This window comes from Amphiprion ocellaris, chromosome 5 (genome assembly GCF_022539595.1).
Source record: "Amphiprion ocellaris isolate individual 3 ecotype Okinawa chromosome 5, ASM2253959v1, whole genome shotgun sequence".
Lineage (NCBI taxonomy): Eukaryota > Metazoa > Chordata > Actinopteri > Pomacentridae > Amphiprion > Amphiprion ocellaris.
In genome coordinates this window covers 40,028,897-40,049,777 of record NC_072770.1, presented here as the reverse complement: position 1 = coordinate 40,049,777, position 20,881 = coordinate 40,028,897, and the positions used below count along the sequence as shown (strand labels likewise).

Here is a 20,881-nt window from a genome sequence, read left to right as displayed (position 1 = left end):
CACCTGCTGCTACACCTGCTGCTCCACCTGTCTTCATCTCCACCTGCTGCTCCACCTGTCTTCATCTCCACCTGCTGCTCCACCTGTCTTCATCTCCACCTGCTGCTCCACCTGTCTTCATCTCCACATGCTGCTCCACCTGTCTTCATCTCCACCTGCTGCTACACCTGCTGCTCCACCTGTCTTCATCTCCACCTGCTGCTCCACCTGTCTTCATCTCCACCTGCTGCTACACCTGCTGCTCCACCTGTCTTCATCTCCACATGCTGCTCCACCTGTCTTCATCTCCACATGCTGCTCCACCTGTCTTCATCTCCACATGCTGCTCCATCTGTCTTCATCTCCACCTGCTGCTACACCTGCTGCTCCACCTGCTCACCTTTCCATAGTTGGTGGTCGTCACGTTCCACTTCCTGACTCTGTTTCCATCGTAGGCGTACGAGTCGGGAGTGTCACCAACTCCTTCCTGAACACACACACAAAAACACACAACCTGAACTCTGGACCTACTTTAACCCTGTATATATGTGTGTGTGTGTGTGTGTGTGTGTGTGTGTGTGTGTGTGTGTGTGTGTGTGTGTGTGTGTGTGTGTGTGTGTGTGTGTGTGTGTGTGTGTGTGTGTGTGTGTGTGTGTGTGTGTGTGTGTGTGTACCTCCTGGTTGAAGCGACAGCTGAGTGTACACCAGCCGATCTGCATCAGACCCTGAGAGGAGATCAGAACCTCGTAGGCCCATTTACCTAAAAACAACAACACAACAACAACACAATTAGAACACAATCCAAATCAAGAACACAATCAGAACCACACAATCAGAACAACACAACATCCATGTTCTGCTGGAACCGTTCTAACTATAGATATAGATGAAATAATTATTAACGAATTATTATTCATTAACGAATAATTATTATTATTAGACCCATCTTCTATCTCTCAGCTGATCTACAGCAAACATTTCAAACAGCAGCAGTTTAACCTGATTCTACCTGCTGAGAATTAATAAAGTTCATCTGATCTGACCTTTATACACACCTGTTCTCAGAGGATACACCTTTATACACACCTGTTCTGTGTTCTCAGAAGATACACCTTCATACACACCTGTTCTCAGAGGATACACCTTCATACACACCTGTTCTCAGAGGATACACCTTCATACACACCTGTTATCAGAGGATACACCTTCATACACACCTGTTCTCAGAGGATTTACCTTTATACATACCTGTTCTGTGTTCTCAGAGGATACACGTTTATACACACCTGTTCTCAGAGGATACACTTTCATACACACATGTTCTCAGAGGATACACTTTCATACACACCTGTTCTCAGAGGATACACCTTTATACACACCTGTTCTCAGAGGATACACCTTTATACACACCTGTTCTCAGAGGATTTCCCTTTATACACACCTGTTCTCAGAGGATACACCTTTATACACACCTGTTCTCAGAAGATATACCTTCATACACACCTGTTCTCAGAGGATACACCTTCATACACACCTGTTCTCAGAGGACACACCTTCATACACACCTGTTCTCAGAGGATTTACCTTTATACATACCTGTTCTGTGTTCTCAGAGGATACACGTTTATACACACCTGTTCTCAGAGGATACACTTTCATACACACCCGTTCTCAGAGAATACACTTTCATACACACCTGTTCTCAGAGGATACACCTTTATACACACCTGTTCTCAGAGGATTTCCCTTTATACACACCTGTTCTGTGTTCTCAGAGGATACATCTTTTTACACACCTGTTCTCAGAGGATACACCTTTATACACACCTGTTCTCAGAAGATATACCTTCATACACACCTGTTCTCAGAGGATACACCTTCATACACACCTGTTCTCAGAGGATACACCTTCATACACACCTGTTCTCAGAGGATTTACCTTTATACATACCTCTTCTGTGTTCTCAGAGGATACACGTTTATACACACCTGTTCTCAGAGGATACACTTTCATACACACCTGTTCTCAGAGGATACACTTTCATACACACCTGTTCTCAGAGGATACACCTTCATACACACCTGTTATCAGAGGATACACCTTTATACACACCTGTTCTCAGAGGATATACCTTCATACACACCTGTTCTCAGAGGATTTACCTTTATAAACACATGTGGTTGCTCTGATGGAGCTGAAGTTGCTGTGGCCAATCACCTGAAAGCAGAAGACAAAACTCTGATCATGCTGTTGAAGGTGGCAAGACATAACAGACAGGTGGACAGACAAGTAGACGGACAGGTGAACACACAGGTGAGCAGATGGACAGACAGGTGAACAGGTGGACAGACAGGTGAGCAGGTGAACAGGTGAACAGACAGGTGAGCAGGTGAACAGACAGGTGAGCAGGTAGACAGGTGACTCACCCCCAGCAGGTCGTCGTCTACAAACAGCAGTCCTTCGAAGCCGCTGGTGTGATCGAGGACGACGGGTTGAGGACCCAGACGTCCTTCAGTCTGATCTGAACAGAAACAGGTTGGAGGCAATATTCAGTCCAGAAGATGAAGAACCTTCCATCAGAACCTCCTCAGAACCAGAACCGGTAACTATTAATATCAGTGGTTCTGACCCAGTTCAGGGTCTAGTCTATCCAGTCTAAACTTTAAAAAGTTATTCCTCCTCAGAGTGAACATGTCTCCAGATGGACCTGGTTTCTCCTTCCATGGTGTCTAATAGTTCTGACCAACCTCCTACCAACATTAAGGTTCACCCAGAATGACCTTCTAAAGTTTCCTATGGTGCATTATCAGGAACCGGAAAATGTCATGAGTCTACATGATGGATAAAGTCCATTACAAAGTGATAAATCTGGAGCCCCCCCTATGGACTTCAAGGACCTGGAATGTTCTCAGCGAGACTAAACTTAAAGACTGGAAGCAGGAAAGGAGAACGTCCCCTGGAGAAAGTTCTAGAGTAGACCTACCAACTGTCCAGTTGTCAGTAGGTCTACTCTAGAAGTTTCTCCAGGGGACGTTCTCGTCTATGGACTTCAAGGACCTGGAACTCTGGAGATATCCCCAGTATGAAGGTAGAACTCTGATCATTAATAATAATAATAATAATAATAATAATAATAATAATAATAATAATAACTATTATTATTATTATTATTATTATTATTATTATTATTATTATTATTATTATTATTATTATTATTATTATTATTATTATTATTATTATTTAGTAGATCTCAGATGAACTTTGATAATTAATAATAACTAGTATTATTATTATTACTATTATTATTATTACGTAGATCTCAGATAACCTCTGATAATTATTATTAATAATAATAATAATAATAATATTTTAGTAGATCTCAGATGAACTCTGATCATTAATAATAATAACAATAATTATAATAATAATAGCAATAATAATTTAGTAGATCGCAGATGAACTCTGATAATTAATAAGAATAATTACAATAGTAATAATAATATTAATAATTTAGTAGATCTCAGATGAACTCTGATCATTAATAATTTTTTTTTTTAATTCTTTATTTTTCAGTTTTATCAAATTTTTAATGATGGGTACAATTCACATGTGCCAGCATGTGCACAATATTATCATCGTTTGTTTTTCTAAAGACAGTTTCCCATCCAGAAAGTAAAACAAAATACAATACAATAAAATAAACAGAACCATGAACATATTTTTGAACATTAGGGAGTGACCATTACATTGTTTTTAAATTTTTAGACTCAAAATTAAATTGGGCTTTTTCATTTTTATGTACGCAACCCATTTTTCCCAACATGCTACAAACCAATCTTGTTTTTGATTTACAAACGCTGTCATCTCTTCCATTTTATAAATATCCATTGTTATATCTCACCATGCTGATATGGTGGGAATATCCTGCAATAGCCATTTTTTAGTTATCGATTTCTTACTTGCAACCAACAAAACACTCATTAGATATTTATCCTTTTTTCTCCAGTCCTCTGGTAAACATCCAAAATAAACAGTTTTTATTCCAAATGGAATTACACATTTAAAAATGTCTTGTAGTGCTCCATGAACATCTTTCCAATACTGTCTAATAAGTGGGCAGTCCCATAGGATGTGAAAATGGTTTGCACGTTGGTCTCCACACTTTCTCCAGCAGACAGGAGGCGTTCCATCATAATGTGTTTTTTGACATGGAGTGAAGAGGTATCTTATCAAAGTTTTCCATCCATATTCCTTCCATCTCTGTGATTTTGTGCATTTCCACTGGAGTTTCCATATTGCAGTCCATTCCTCCTCTGATATAGTCATCCCTCCTTCTTTCTCCCACATTGTCTTTGCATGTTCAGTGGAATGACACAATTCCTCAGACATTTATAGAAAATTGAAATTGGCTTCTTATTCGTTTTCCCATCATATGAATTTCTAAACAATTTCAGTAAGTCCATGTTACTCTCTGACACTGTATCTACTTTTGCTTCTATATAATGACGTATTTGTAAATATCGGTAAAAGTCTTGTTTTTCCAGTTCATATTTATGTTTACATGTATCAAAGCTGATAACTTTACCATCCTTAATCAACTTGCTTAAAATTGTTATCCCTTTAGAGGTCCATTATTTGAATCGTGAGTCTAATTTTTTTGGTAGAAAGTCGGAATCATAAGCATACCATTTTAACATTACAATATCTTTTTTCAGGTTATATTCTTTTACCACATTTTTCCATACAGAGAGAATGCATTGAACCCAAGGGTTATCAGTAGTGTCAATATATTTTTGAATATTCGCATCAGCCAGAGTAGCTTGTATTGGGAAAGGAAAGATTTGCTCCTCTATACTTTTCCATTGGGCATTATATGATATATCACACCAATTTATCGATGCCTTCATCTGTGCCGCCCTAAAATAATCCCTTAGAGATGGCAAGCCCCATCCTCCCTTCTCTTTAGACAATTGCAACGTCTTAAAACAGACTCTTGGCCTTTTCCCCTCCCATATATATCTCGATATCATCTTGTCCCATTCATTAAATTGAATTTGATCAATTTGTATTGGTAGAGTCTGAAACAAGTACAGTAGTCTTGGTAAAACATTCATTTTGATAGATTCGATCCGAGAATATAACCTGAAGTAAGGAATTAAATTCCACCTTTTCAAATCTTCATCTATCTTTTCCTTCAGTGGAGTATAATTGAATTCAAAAATTTTTGTTAGATTTTTTGGTATACTAATACCCAAGTATTTTAAGGATTCACCCTGCCACCTAATAGGGCACTTAGTTGTTATCTCCATCGACGGGTGATAATTATATGAGAGTGTTTGAGTTTTGTTTAGATTTATCTTATATCCCGAGAGCCGACCATGTTGCTCAAGTAGCAGCATAAGTTTGGGAAGGGAGTCAGTTGGGTGTCCAAAGTAAACCAAAATGTCGTCCGCATAACAAGCTAACTTGTGCTCCCTTTGTCCGATAGTTATACCCTTAATATGCGGATTTTGTCTGATAGATTGGGCCAACCGTTCAAGATACAATGCAAATAGAAGTGGAGACCATGAGCAACCTTGTCGTGTACCCCTTTCCAAAGTGAAACTGCTTGACAAATAACCATTAATTTTAATTCTTGCAGTTGGGTTGGTATATAACGCCTTTATGGTATCAATAATTGTATTATGTAATCCAAATTTGTGTAATATTTTATAAAGAAATTCCCAATTTACAGAGTCGCATGCTTTTTCAGCATCAACACTAATAAGTACTGCCTCAGTTTTGTTCTTTTGTATATGGTTTTTAATATGGAGAGTTCTGCGAATATTATCTTGTGTCTGTCGGTTTCTTATGAAGCCTGTTTGATCGTTATGTATCAACTTAGATAGGAATTCCTCCATCCGTCTGGCCATTATCGCAGTGAACAGCCTATAATCTATATTAAGAACTGATATCGGCCTATATGATCCACACTCTGTCTTGTCCCTGCCTTCCTTTGGTATTGCTGAAATAATTGCCTCTGTCCAACTTGGAGGTGTTTGTGCCTTTTTTAATACCCAATTAAGTGTAGGTAGTAATACAGGGATCAACTCAACCTTTAATTCCTTGTACCATTCAGCCGTATAGCCGTCCGAACCTGGTGACTTGTTTGTTTTTAGCCGGCTAATGGCCTTTTTAAGTTCCACTTCTGATATATCTGCCTTCATTTTTTGATTCTGTTCTTCAGTCAGACTTGGAAAATAATAATAATTATTATTGTTATTATAGTAATAATAATAGTAATAATAATAATTTAGTAGATCTCAGATGAACTCTGATCATTATTATTATTATTATTATTATTATTATTATTATTATTATTAATAATAATAATAATAATAATAATAATTTAGTAGATCTCAGATAAACTCTGATCATTATTATTATTATTATATTCATTATTATTATTATTATTATTATTATTATTATTATTATTAATAATGATAATAATAATAATAATAATAATAATAATAATAAAATAATAAAATAATAATAATAATAATAATAATAATAATAATAATAATAATAATAATAATAATAATAATAATAATAATAATAATAATAATTTAGTAGAACTCAGATGAACTCTGATCATTATTAATAAGAGTATTAATAATAATAATGATAATAATTTAGTAGATCTCAGATGAACTCTGATGATTAATAATAATAATAATTTAGTAGAGCCCAGATAAACTCTAATCATTACTAAAAAATAAAAATAATAATTTAGTAGATCCCAGATAAACCCTGATCATTAATAGAAAAATAAAAATAATAATAATTTAGTAGATCTCAAGCCGTGTGTCCACTAGATGTGATTTTCCTGCTTCAATGCACCGCATCTGAAAATCGCACTGACGGCGGGCGGTCACTAGTGGACCACAACATGGTCACATGACAGCTCTGAGCAACAGCAGGTCGCTACATGGTCACATGACCGAGCTTTCAGCTTGACGGTCTGGCAGATGAGTCAGATAAACACAGCGGCTCGGCCGCAAACTTTCCTTTTATTTCAAAAACACTAATGGTTATGATGCGTGCGCAGATCCAGCTGTTCTAAGCTTCTCCTCCATGGTGTTCAACACCTGCCGACCTTTCTTTAAGCACCTTGCCTGCTCCTGATTGGACAAACGCATCGATTCGGGGGCTGGTCTGCTCCTGGATTTCAAGCCGGACCAACATGGCGGCTCGGCCGCAAACTTTCCCTATTATTACAAAAACACTGCAGCGGAAAGTATTTCTGAACGCATTTGAGGTGAGAAATACTCTGTGCATCAGCTGAATCTGTCCTCGTTTTATTTCACTGATGGTTAGTTTAGATGTTTGAGGACAGTTTCACGATGTGTGGAATCTCCGCATGCCGGAGTCCAGTCTACTTAATGCAAATGAGCTGCAGCCCTCTCCAGGTAAACACACCGGATCACAGCTGGAAATGCGCTGCATGTGGCATGCTGGTCCGGTTGCGGTGCGTTTCCAGCTGTGATCAGGTGTGTTTGCCCGAAGAGGGCTGCAGCTCATTTGCATAAAGTAGACTGACTTCTACTTTATGCAAATTGGATGCGGTGTGCGGAGATCCCACGCATCCTGAAACTGTCCTCAAACTTCTAAACTAGCCGTCGGTGAAATAAAACGAGGACAGATTCAGCTGCACAGATTATTTCTCGCCTCAAATGCTTTCAGAAATACTTTTCACTGAAGTATTTTCGAAATAAAAGGGAAAGTTTGCGGCTGAGCCTCTGTGTTTATCCGAATCATCTGCAGGACTGTCCAGCTGAAAGCTCAGTGACGTCACCACGTAGCGTCCTGCTGTTGCTCAGCGCTGTCATGTGACCATGTTGTGGTCCGCTAGTGACCACCCACCGTCCGTGTGATTTTCAGATGTGGTGCGTTGCCGTGAAGGAAAATCACATCTAGTGGACACATGCCTTCAGATGAACTCTGATCATTAATAATAATAATAATAATAATAATAATAATAATAATAATAATAATAATAATAATAATAATAATAATAATAATAATAATGCTTTAGTAGATCTCAGGTGAACTCTGATCATTATTATTATTATTATTATTATTATTATTATTATTATTATTATTATTAATAATAATAATAATAATAATAATAATAATAATAATAATAATAATAATAATAATAATGCTTTAGTAGATCTCAGGTGAACTCTGATCATTATTATTATAAATGATGATAATAACAATAATAATAATAATGCTTTAGTAGATCTCACATGAACAGTGTCTCTACCTGAACTCTCCTCAGGTTCATCTTCAGTCAGAAGTTTCTCCAGATGAGAACTCAGATCCTGGAAACCCAGAACCTTCCTGGAGACCCAAAGGAAGAGACCAATCAGTTTATTGATCAGTTTATTGATCAGTTCATTGATCAGTTCACTGATCAGTTTATTGATCAGACTGAAGGATCGATCAGCTCACAATACATCGAATAACTTTCTAACTATTCAAACCAAATATTCTCACTAAGGAACACAATTCAAAATAAATAAGAAATATAAATTTTAACCTACAGGACGAGCTACTGAAAGCAGTAAAAGTTTAAATATGACTAGAAAGTAATAAAGTGGAGATAAAATGTGAAATTAATCATTAACTAAATAAGTAACAATAAAATTAAACAAAGAAGACTAAAAAGCAATCTGTAATTAAAATAAAAACAAGTTTAATGAGAATAATTTAATAAATCCAACTAAAAGGTCAAACAACAGGCTTAGAATTAAATCAGTTTGAACATTCGTTTGAGGTTGGAACTTGATAGTTCCAATGGAAAAGTTACAGACTCAAGTACTTTACATAAGAAAGTATGCGCACTGTTTGAAGAGGTTGGTTTGATTGATATTTGGAGAGATCTTTTTCCAAGTAGACGAGACTACTCCCATTACTCAGCTCCACATTCTGTTTATACGAGAATAGACTATTTCATAACTTTTGCCAAAGATAAAGACAGAATTCAGACATGTGATATGGGGACAATAGATGTGAGTGATCATGCACCTTTGTATTTAAAAGTGAATTTAAAATTATGCCCCAAAATAATAACATGGAAATTAAATTCGAGTATGCTTAAAGATGCTAATTTTAAGGAACGAATTAAAAAAGAAATACAGGATTTCCTTGACATAAATGACAATGGAGAGGTCTTGCCTGCTATACTCTGGGATACACTAAAAGCTGTAATAAGAGGGAAAATTATAGCAATAGCCTCATATAAGAAAAAAACAAGAAATAAAAAAAATGGAAGATTTACAGAATAAATTAAAAGAATTAGAAATTAAACACAATCTCTAACATCAAGTGTCTTTGAAGAAATTAAAAACATTAGAAACGAAATAAATAATCTAGCCACTCAAGATGTTAAGACAAAATTCATGTTTCTTAAACAAAAATACCATGAAAGTGGATCGAAATCAATGAAAATACTAGCATGGAAATTAAAAAAGAAAATTGCAGAAAATACAGTAACTAAAATTAAAGACCCAAAAACCAAAAAGCTAAAGAGTAAATTGCAAGAGATTCACAAAGCATTTGAGATATTTTATAAATCATTATACTCTAAAGTTCCTGGAGGAAGTGACAACGAAACTGAAAGATTACTGAATTCATTAGACCTTCCAAGTCTGACTGAAGAACAGAATCAAAAAATGATGGCAGATATATCAGAAGTGGAACTTAAAAAGGCCATTAGCCGGCTAAAAACAAACAAGTCACCAGGTTCAGACGGCTATACGGCTGAATGGTACAAGGAATTAAAGGTTAAGTTGATTCCTGTATTACTACCTACACTTAATTGGGTATTAAAAAAGGCACAAAAGGGTTTTTCCAAGATGGCGGCGTGAAGTAAGGTCAGCCGGGAGTGACAGCACAGAATTTTATTATTTTTGCTCTTAAAACCCACTGATTTGCAGTAAGGTTGACATTTTTCCACTGCTTAGCTCACAATGAGCATTAATAACTACTTTTTAAGGCAGTCTGATGGCAGGGTACGCAATAAAAGTCCTGCATCGGATGCGGCTGAGGTTTCCAACGGTGACGCTAGCAACGAGGCTACTAGCATCCTTGCTAGCGACACAGAGGCAATGACACCAGCCCTTCAGGAGGTGATTCATGCCGTAACAGCCAATCTCACTAAAGTTTTTTGAAGACAAACTTGAGCCGATTAATCAGTTCCTACAGTCTCAACAAGAACAATTGCAGAGCCACGAGAGGCGCATCAACGAAGCAGAGACACGGATCTCAGCCATAGAGGACGTCTCAGCTCCCACGCACGCCAAGCTCAAGTCGCTAGAGAAAAAGGTGGCACAGCTTGAGGAATACATCGATGGTCTGTAGAATCGAGGCAGACCCAAGTATATCCGCATTCTCAATCTCCCAGAGCGGGCGGAAGGTGGTGGTGACCCCACGCTTTTTTTTGAGAGGTGGCTCCCCAAACTTTTGAACATTGACACGAAGACAGGCCGCATCAAAGTGGAGAGAGCTCACCGCACAGGTCCACTCACAACCCGCGACCAGAGACCACGTCCCGTCCTCCTGAGGCTTCATAATTACCAGGATAAGCAAAGGATTATGACTGCGTCGTGGGAGAAAAGCAAGAAGAACCAGCCACTGAAACATGGTGATGCAACAGTGATGATTTTTCAAGATTTCTCCGCTGCTGTGATCCGTAAGCGGAAAAGTTTCGGCAACGTGAAGAGGCGCCTGAAGTCCGTGGGAGCTGTATACAGAATGCTGTACCCCGCCCTGCTTAAAGTCACTCACCGTGGGACCACCGAGGTGTACTCTGATCCGGCCGACGTGGATAAATACTTGGATTTGCTGGGACAATCTGAAGTTGAGAATTCTCTGAGCTGAAGCCTGCCCTTACGATGCTCGTGAGCCAATACTTTCATATCTCTGTGAGTAGCAGTCTGCTGCACACTGACCTTTCTCATTCATAATATGACTGAAACAGGTTCAATATATTAATAGACATTTGTTTATGAGTAGTAGTGGGTCTTTTTTTCTTAAGCTTCACCACTCCTGCCTGTTAGTTTAGTTTTTATTCATTTTTTATTTTCCAAGAGCTTACTCTTGTTGTCAGGAAACCCTCTCACTTGTGTTCCTACAGGTTAGGAGATGAAAAGTGAATTTTGTTCTTTGCCAGTTTTAGGCAGTGTTTATTTCTTTATTTGTCATGTTTGTAATGTGTTTTTCCGGCCGGTTTTGTTGAATAGTTTGACAAATAGACATAATTATGTGAATATTATCAGTGAATAGGTAATATCATGTTGACACTAAAGATATGTACTTGGAATGTGAATGGGATTCACACGCCAATCAAACGGAGAAAGGTCTTGAATTATATTCAGAGGGAACAGGTTCATACAGCTTTACTACAAGAAACACACTTAAATGATCAAGAACATGCTAAACTACAACAGGGTGTCTTTATGTTTATTCCTCCTCCTTCTCATCCAGAAGTAGAGGTGTGGCAATTTTAGTCAGGAAAAATGTCCCTTTTATACTGGTAGACTGCATTAAAGACACAGGAGGACGCTATGTGATTGTGAGAGGCAGTTTACATGGAGAGGAAATTGCTTTTATGAGTCTGTGCTGCCCCCCCCCCGGGCTGCCGGGAGACTACATTTGCAGACAACAGTTACTACCCCAAGCCAAATTAATCACAACGCTATGTGAAGAGCTGGCATTTGTAGATGTGTGGAGGGCACAACACCTGACGGACAAGGAATTTACCTTTTTCTCAAAGGTACATAAATGTTATACTCGGATTGACTATTTTTTTGTTCCCAAAACCTTACTACCATCCATCACATCAAGCTCTATAGGTAATATAGTCATATCGGATCACGCTGCAGTTTTTATTGAATGTGGCATTTAGAGTATGTCTAATCGGACCAAAAGGTGGCAATTTCATTCTTCTATACTGTATGATCAAAACTTTGTGTCATATTTTATAGAGGAATTCAAACAGTTCTTTTCAATAAATGCAGTTTCCACAGATGACCCATCATTATTGTGGGAGACATCTAATGCCTACTCCAGAGGTATAATCACCTCCTACACTAAAAGTAAACGACGAAGACAGGCAGAACAGAGAGTCATATTAGAATCCAAATTGAAAAAAGCTGAACAAGACTACATTAGTAAATCTTCAAATAAGAAACTCAAAGAAATTACTACTCTCCGATCAGCGTTAGACTGTTAACAAATGAAGCAGAATGTAAAATGAGATTCGCCAAACAAAAATGATATGAACATGGTGATAAGCCAGGCAAATATTTGGCTTATCTTACAAAAAAGAAGTCAGATTCCCAAAACATTTCTTCAATTAAAGACGTGAATGGCATGCATTTTTTTGACACTGCAAAAATTAATGACACATTTAGAAGTTTTTATGAGACACTATACAATTCACAGTTACACGCCAATACTTCTGGTTTGATGGACAGCTTTTTCTCACATCTTGATCTTCCTAGTTTGTCGGACGATCAAAGATCTACCTTAAATTCCTCTATATCTAGGAAAGAAGTTTTGGATGCTATAAAAGGGTTATAGTCTGGAAAAGCGGCAGGACCTGACGGACTTAGCTCCGAATTCTATAAAGAATTTTCAGAAATATTAGTAGATCCACTTCTAAATATGTATAATGATTCATTTGTGAAAGGTCTTCTGCCCTCATCTTTGAGAGAAGCCAATATTTCATTGATACTTCAAAAAGAAAAACCGCCTGAAGATTGTGCTTCATATCGGCCAATCTCCTTATTAAATGCTGATTTGAAAATTCTCTCTAAGGTGCTAGCAAAACATCTTGAAAGACTGCTCCCTTTGCTCATTAACCAAGACCAAACTGGTTTAATTAAAGGCCGCAATTCATACAATAATACACGCAGACTGCTCAATGTGATACAAATATTTCAACAAAAATCAATGCAGGGTCTGGTTGCCTCTCTCGATGCTGAAAAGGCATTCGACTGTGTCGAATGGCCTTATCTCTTTTATACTCTACACAAATTTGGTTTGGGTAACACCTTTATAAACTGGATTAAGCTTCTTTACAGTAGCCCTTGTTCCGCTGTTCTAACAAATGGTTTGCGATCCCCCATCTTTCAGGTTCGGCGGGGTACACGCCAAGGCTGTCCCCTCTCCCCACTGCTCTTTGCCTTAGCCATCGAGCCTTTAGCAGAAGCAGTACGAGTCAATAAGGACATACATGGTCTGATTGTTTGTGAGAGGCATCATAAGATTACTTTGTACGCTGATGATGTCCTTATTTTCTTGACTAAGCCTGAGGTATCCATTGCCACTCTCATTGAGACTATTAACAGATTCAGCATCATCTCAGGCTACAAAATTAATTTTAACAAATCAGAGGTAATGCCTTTGGGCACTTTAAAAGAAAAACCTGAAGTTCCCCCTCCATTCCCTTTCAGATGATCTCCGGAAGGATTTAAATATTTAGGAATTAATGTAACACCCAATTCTGACAAAATGTACAAATGTAATTTCATCCCTCTCTTTGATCGTATTAAAATAGACTTTGAGAGACGGAAGAATTTACCTCTCTCCTGGTTGGGCCGTGAATCGCTCCTGAAGATCAATGTCCTCCCCCGACTATTATAACCACTTCAAATGATCCCTATTCTTTTTACACACAAAACAATAAAAATTTTAAACAGTTGGATGAGTTCATTCATCTGGGCTGGAAGGAAACCTCGTTTAAAAATCTCCACACTATGCCTTCCATCCTCGAAGGGAGGCCTTGACCTCCCAGACATAAGAAAATACCAGCTCAGTGCTCATATGCGCGCTGTAGCTGACTGGGTTCAAAATCCTGTCTCTCTCTGGCTTGATATAGAGGGCTCCATGTCTAAAATCCCTTTGAAAAATTTATTATTTCTTAAAAAGTTGAAACATTTGAAATCGTCGTGCAGCAATCCACTCTCAATTCTCACCGTGAAGGCGTGGAATATAGTTCAAAAACTGGAAGGGCGACCTCAACTGACTTCATTATTTATACCTCTGTGTGATAACCCCCTTTTTCCACGTGGAACGACAGATTCTGGATTTCGTGTTTGGGCATCTAAAGGGATCTCTATTCTGTCAAATTTAATAGATGGACCCTCTATGTTGTCCTTTGATCAAATGATTGATAAACATCACATAAAGAGACAGGATTTTTTCCGCTATTTATAAGTGAGAGATTATGTTCAAAGAAAAACAACATTACTTTCGGATCAATCTATCTCTGATTTCGAAAAGCAAATATTCTTGCCCAAAGCCAAAACCACTATTAAGTCATCTTATCATTTACTTAGAGAATATCAAAACACCAACAATTCCCATTTGCGAGGACTATGGGAAAAAGAATTGGGAATGGAACTCAGCAATGACGATTGGGACAATGCATGGAGTAATGCTAATTTCTTAAGTGTTTGTAACCAGGTAAAAGCTCTACAACTTAAAATTTTACATCGTGCGCATATTTCTCCATCTCAGCGCCATAAATTTAATTCTGGCCTTTCTCCATTATGTCCCAAGTGTAAAATGGAGCTGGGCACCCTTACACATTGTTATTGGTCATGTGAAAAAATAAAATATTTCTGGTATGATGTACAATGCGAATTAGGTAAAATATTCTCACTTTCTGATGTTACAGTGTGTAATCCATTGACTATGCTACTTGGAATAATTGATGTCACCATCACTGGTAAATATGAAAGACGACTTTATAGAATGCTTACATTTTGTGCGAGGAAATGTGTCCTTGTAAACTGGATTTTGGATAAAGTACCATGTAAAAATCAGTGGCATTGGACAATATTAGAATATGTATCTTTGGACTATCTAACCTGCAAACTGCATGGTAAAGATGATCATTTTCGTAAAATCTGGGACCCTTTTATGTCACACATTGGTATGGACATCTCAGCACTTTTTTATAGAGGCTTTTCGTAAACCTCTACTGTATGTCTATCTGTATATTCACTCTATTTGTCTAGATTTCCTGTCTGTCAAATCTGTGCCGGAATGTTATGTTGTGTTTTGTTTTGGTTTTCTTTGTAACGAAAACAAAAATCCAATAAATATATTTGGGGGGAAAAAAAAAAAAAGGCACAAACACCTCCAAGTTGGACAGAGGCAATTATTTCAGCAATACCAAAGGAAGGCAGGGACAAGACAGAGTGTGGATCATATAGGCCGATATCAGTTCTTAATATAGATTATAGGCTGTTCACTGCGATAATGGCCAGACGGATGGAGGAATTCCTATCTAAGTTGATACATAACGATCAAACAGGCTTCATAAGAAACCGACAGACACAAGATAATATTCGCAGAACTCTCCATATTATAAACCATATACAAAAGAACAAAACTGAGGCAGTACTTATTAGTGTTGATGCTGAAAAAGCATGCGACTCTGTAAATTGGGAATTTCTTTATAAAATATTACACAAATTTGGATTACATAATACAATTATTGATACCATAAAGGCGTTATATACCAACCCAACTGCAAGAATTAAAATTAATGGTTATTTGTCAAGCAGTTTCACTTTGGAAAGGGGTACACGACAAGGTTGCTCATGGTCTCCACTTCTATTTGCATTGTATCTTGAACGGTTGGCCCAATCTATCAGACAAAATCCGCATATTAAGGGTATAACTATCGGACAAAGGGAGCACAAGTTAGCTTGTTATGCGGACGACATTTTGGTTTACTTTGGACACCCAACTGACTCCCTTCCCAAACTTATGCTGCTACTTGAGCAACATGGTCGGCTCTCGGGATATAAGATAAATCTAAACAAAACTCAAACACTCTCATATAATTATCACCCGTCGATGGAGATAACAACTAAGTGCCCTATTAGGTGGCAGGGTGAATCCTTAAAATACTTGGGTATTAGTATACCAAAAAATCTAACAAAAATTTTTGAATTCAATTATACTCCACTGAAGGAAAAGATAGATGAAGATTTGAAAAGGTGGAATTTAATTCCTTACTTCAGGTTATATTCTCGGATCGAATCTATCAAAATGAATGTTTTACCAAGACTACTGTACTTGTTTCAGACTCTACCAATACAAATTGATCAAATTCAATTTAATGAATGGGACAAGATGATATCGAGATATATATGGGAGGGGAAAAGGCCAAGAGTCTGTTTTAAGACGTTGCAATTGTCTAAAGAGAAGGGAGGATGGGGCTTGCCATCTCTAAGGGATTATTTTAGGGCGGCACAGATGAAGGCATCGATAAATTGGTGTGATATATCATATAATGCCCAATGGAAAAGTATAGAGGAGCAAATCTTTCCTTTCCCAATACAAGCTACTCTGGCTGATGCGAATATTCAAAAATATATTGACACTACTGATAACCCTTGGGTTCAATGCATTCTCTCTGTATGGAAAAATGTGGTAAAAGAATATAACCTGAAAAAAGATATTGTAATGTTAAAATGGTATGCTTATGATTCCGACTTTCTACCAAAAAAATTAGACTCACGATTCAAATAATGGACCTCTAAAGGGATAACAATTTTAAGCAAGTTGATTAAGGATGGTAAAGTTATCAGCTTTGATACACGTAAACATAAATATGAACTGGAAAAACAAGACTTTTACCAATATTTACAAATACGTCATTATATAGAAGCAAAAGTAGATACAGTGTCAGAGAGTAACATGGACTTACTGAAAATGTTTAGAAATTCATATGATGGGAAAACGAATAAGAAGCCAATTTCAATTTTCTATAAATGTCTGAGGAATTGTAAGTGTCATTCCACTGAACATGCAAAGACAATGTGGGAGAAAGAAGGAGGGATGACTATATCAGAGGAGGAATGGACTGCAATATGGAAACTCCAGTGGAAATGCACAAAATCACAGAGATGGAAGGAATATGGATGGAAAACTTTGATAAGATACTTCTTCACTCTATGTCAAAAAACACATTATGATGGAACGCCTCCTGTCTGCTGGAGAAAGTGTGGAGACCAACGTGCAAACCATTTTCACATCCTATGGGACTGCCCACTTATTAGACAGTATTGGAAAGATGTTCATGGAGCACTACAAGACATTTTTAAATGTGTAATTCCATTTGGAATAAAAACTGTTTATTTTGGATGTTTACCAGAGGACTGGAGAAAAAAGGATAAATATCTAATGAGTGTTTTGTTGGTTGCAAGTAAGAAATCGATAACTAAAAAATGGCTATTGCAGGATATTCTCACCATGTCAGCATGGTGAGATATAACAATGGATATTTATAAAATGGAAGAGATGACAGCGTTTGTAAATCAAAAACAAGATTGGTTTGTAGCATGTTGGGAAAAATGGGTTGCGTACATAAAAATGAAAAAGCCCAATTTAATTTTGAGTCTAAAAATTTAAAAACAATGTAATGGTCACTCCCTAATGTTCAAAAATATGTTCATGGTTCTGTTTATTTTATTGTATTGTATTTTGTTTTACTTTCTGGATGGGAAACTGTCTTTAGAAAAACAAACGATGATAATATTGTGCACATGCTGGCACATGTGAATTGTACCCATCATTAAAAATTTGATAAAACTAAAAAATAAAGAATTAAAAAAAAAAAAGAATTAAATCAGTTCAAGAAGAATAATTAAAATGAGACTAAAGAGTTTCAAACGTTCAGGATAATGAAGCCACAATGATAAGAATAAGGAATAAAACTCTGGAACACAATAAAACAGAGAATAGAAGTCCATACATACGGAACCATAGATCTAGATATACATAGATATACACAGAGATTTAAAGAGTGTATGTGTGTGTCTGTCTGTGTGTCTATGTATAGAAGTGATGAAAGAAACATGAGTAGAGAAACTCAAGATGCACAAACACACAATAACACACAGCAGCTGTCACTGAGTTTTCATGTCAACACAGACTGACATTACCTGAGCTAACAGATTGATGCTACCTGAGCTACCAGGTGTTGCCTGAGCTAACAGGTGCTACCTGAGCTAACAGGTGCTACCTGAGCTAACAGATTGATGCTACCTGAGCTAACAGACTGATGCTACCTGAGCTAACAGACTGATGCTACCTGAGCTACCAGGTGCTGCCTGAGCTAACAGGTGCTACCTGAGCTACCAGGTGCTGCCTGAGCTAACAGGTGCTACCTGAGCTAACAGGTGCTACCTGAGCTAACAGATTGATGCTACCTGAGCTAACAGACTGATGCTACCTGAGCTAACAGACTGATGCTACCTGAGCTAACAGGTGCTGCCTGAGCTAACAGGTGCTACCTGAGCTAACAGGTGCTACCTGAGCTAACAGATTGATGCTACCTGAGCTAACAGATTGATGCTACCTGAGCTACCAGGTGTTGCCTGAGCTACCAGGTGTTGCCTGAGCTACCAGGTGCTACCTGAGCTAACAGGTGCTACCCGCGCTAACAGACTGGTGCTACCTGAGCTAACAGGTGCTACCTGAGCTAAGAGACAGGTGTTACCTGAGCTAACAGACAGGTGTTACCTGAGCTAACAGGTGCTACCTGAGCTAACAGGTGCTACCTGAGCTCACAGGTGCTACCTTAGCTAACAGACAGGTGTTACCTGAGCTAACAGGTGCTACCTGAGCTAACAGGTGCTACCTGAGCTAACAGATTGATGCTACCTGAGCTAACAGACTGATGCTACCTGAGCTACCAGGTGCTGCCTGAGCTAACAGGTGCTACCTGAGCTAACAGACTGATGCTACCTGAGCTAACAGACTGATGCTACCTGAGCTACCAGGTGCTGCCTGAGCTAACAGGTGCTACCTGAGCTAACAGATTGATGCTACCTGAGCTACCAGGTGTTGCCTGAGCTACCAGGTGTTGCCTGAGCTAACAGATTGATGCTACCTGAGCTAACAGGTGCTACCTGAGCTAACAGACTGATGCTACCTGAGCTAACAGACTGATGCTACCTGAGCTACCAGGTGCTACCTGAGCTAACAGGTGTTCCCTGAGGTAACAGGTGTTACCTGAGTGAGGCCACTGCAGGTCCCTGCTTGCTGGAGGGAAACACGTGGTGCAGGTAGTCGCTGAGCAGCTTCTCGTTCACGATTCCTGACAGAAGGTCAAAGACAGACGGAGTTAGACAGGAGGACAAATCAACAAGTTCACCAGAACAAGTCTGAGAAACCTCCAGAACCTCCAGAACATCCAGAATCTCCTGAACCTCCAGAACCTCCAGAACAGTGAGTGAAGAGGAACATGGAGGATGGATCCCAGAGGGTTTGTTTTCAGTTTGAGGCGTCAGAGATTCAATGTTCAGAAAACATCTCATTAAAACATTTCAGAAACAGATTACCTCTGGAATGGTTCTGGACTGGTTCTGATCTCACACCTGTTCAGGAGTCTGATTTTACCTGTTGTGTACCTGTTGTCTTTACCTGTTGTGTTACCTGTTGTGTTTACTTGTTGTGTTTACTTGTTGTGTTTACCTGTTGTGTTACCTGTTGTGTACCTGTTGTGTTTACTTGTGTTTACTTGTTGTGTTTACTTGTTGTGTTTACCTGTTGTGTACCTGATATGTTACCTGTTGTGTTTACCTGTTGTGTACCTGTTGTGTACCTACCTGTGTGTCTGGGTTTGTCGGTGTCTGAAGCCAGCCTGTAGTTCCGGCGGGTCAGAGCGGTGCCGCCTCCCTTAGAACTCATTCTGACCCGAATACTGCAGAAGGAACAGAACCAGGAGTTACTACTGTCTGTGTACTTATACTGCACGGAGATGTATTTTTCTATAGTGTGAAATTGGTACAACCTGTGTATTTATACGACAGCTGTGTATTTATACTACAGCTGTGTATTTATACTACAGCTGGGGATTTATGCTACATCTGTGTGTTTATACTACAGCTGTGTATTTATACTACATCTGTGTATTTATATTAGAGCTGTGTATTTATACTAGTTGTATATTTATACTACAGCCGCGTATTTATACTACAGCTGTGTATTTATACTACAGCCGTGTATTTATACTACAGCTGAGTACTAATACTACAGCCGTGCATTTATACTACAGTTGTGTATTTATACTACAGTCATGTAGCAATACTACAGCTGTGTACTAATACTACAGTCGTGTATTTATACTACAGTCGTGTATTTATACTACAGCTGTGTATTTATACTACAGCTCTGTACTAATACTACAGCCATGCATTTATACTACAGCTGTGTATTTATACTACAGTCGTGTCGTAATACTACAGCTGTGTACTAATACTACAGTCGTGTATTTATACAGTTGTGTATTTATACTACAGCTGTGTACTAATACTACAGTCGTGTATTTGTACTACAGATATGTACTAATACTACAGTCGTGTATTTATACTACAGCCGTGTATTTATACTACAGTTACTCCATTTAACCGATGACTTAGCAGCCTGTTAGCAGCTAACTAGCCTCCGGTACCGAGCCACAGCAGCCCGATCTGACAGAAACTCTGCAGCCGGACCCGGAGAGACGGAGCTGGGTTAAACCATCAGACACACTGGTACCGGGTCCCGGTCCGGCTCGGCTCGATCCGGCTCGGTTCGGCTCCCCTGCAGTCGGATACATGTCAGACAGCTAACAGGCTAACGAAGCTCAGCAGCTAACAGCGGCTAGCAGTGGAACCTACCGTGTCCTGCCGTCTACCGGGTCGCTCCTGCAGCTCTGACCGGGTTCTGGTGATGGTATTCCGTCTGTAAAGGTCCGCGGAGCAGCTGTCGACGATAAAACACTGATTTCAACCACAACAGTCTGTACCAGCTACGGAGCGCCGCTCAGTACAAAACACTGGTTGT

At 38.5% G+C, this 20,881-nt stretch overlaps 1 protein-coding gene across 11 annotated transcripts in view; it reads right to left on the bottom strand.

The window, feature by feature from the left end:
• The window catches only part of LOC111580519 (E3 ubiquitin-protein ligase RNF123), a 130,236-nt gene extending 109,355 nt beyond the window's left edge, over nt 1–20,881 (bottom strand). For 3 of the 11 annotated variants that reach the window (XR_008601740.1, XM_055010836.1, XM_035956360.2), the window contains exons 1-8: nt 20,716–20,879; nt 19,663–19,757; nt 19,067–19,151; nt 8,289–8,365; nt 2,407–2,501; nt 2,143–2,197; nt 654–739; nt 380–466 (exon numbers count right to left, since the gene is read on the bottom strand). Coding sequence is in view for 9 of the 11 variants with exons in the window: in XM_055010836.1 (XP_054866811.1) it covers nt 380–466; nt 654–739; nt 2,143–2,197; nt 2,407–2,501; nt 8,289–8,365; nt 19,067–19,151; nt 19,663–19,744 (567 nt within the window). In the remaining 2 variants the exon portion in view is untranslated. Of the gene's footprint in view, nt 1–379; nt 467–653; nt 740–2,142; nt 2,198–2,406; nt 2,502–8,288; nt 8,366–19,066; nt 19,152–19,662; nt 19,758–20,507; nt 20,639–20,715 lie in introns of those variants that run through there. The other 8 variants (XM_055010837.1, XM_035956362.2, XM_035956363.2 and 5 more) reach the window with 6 other exon arrangements.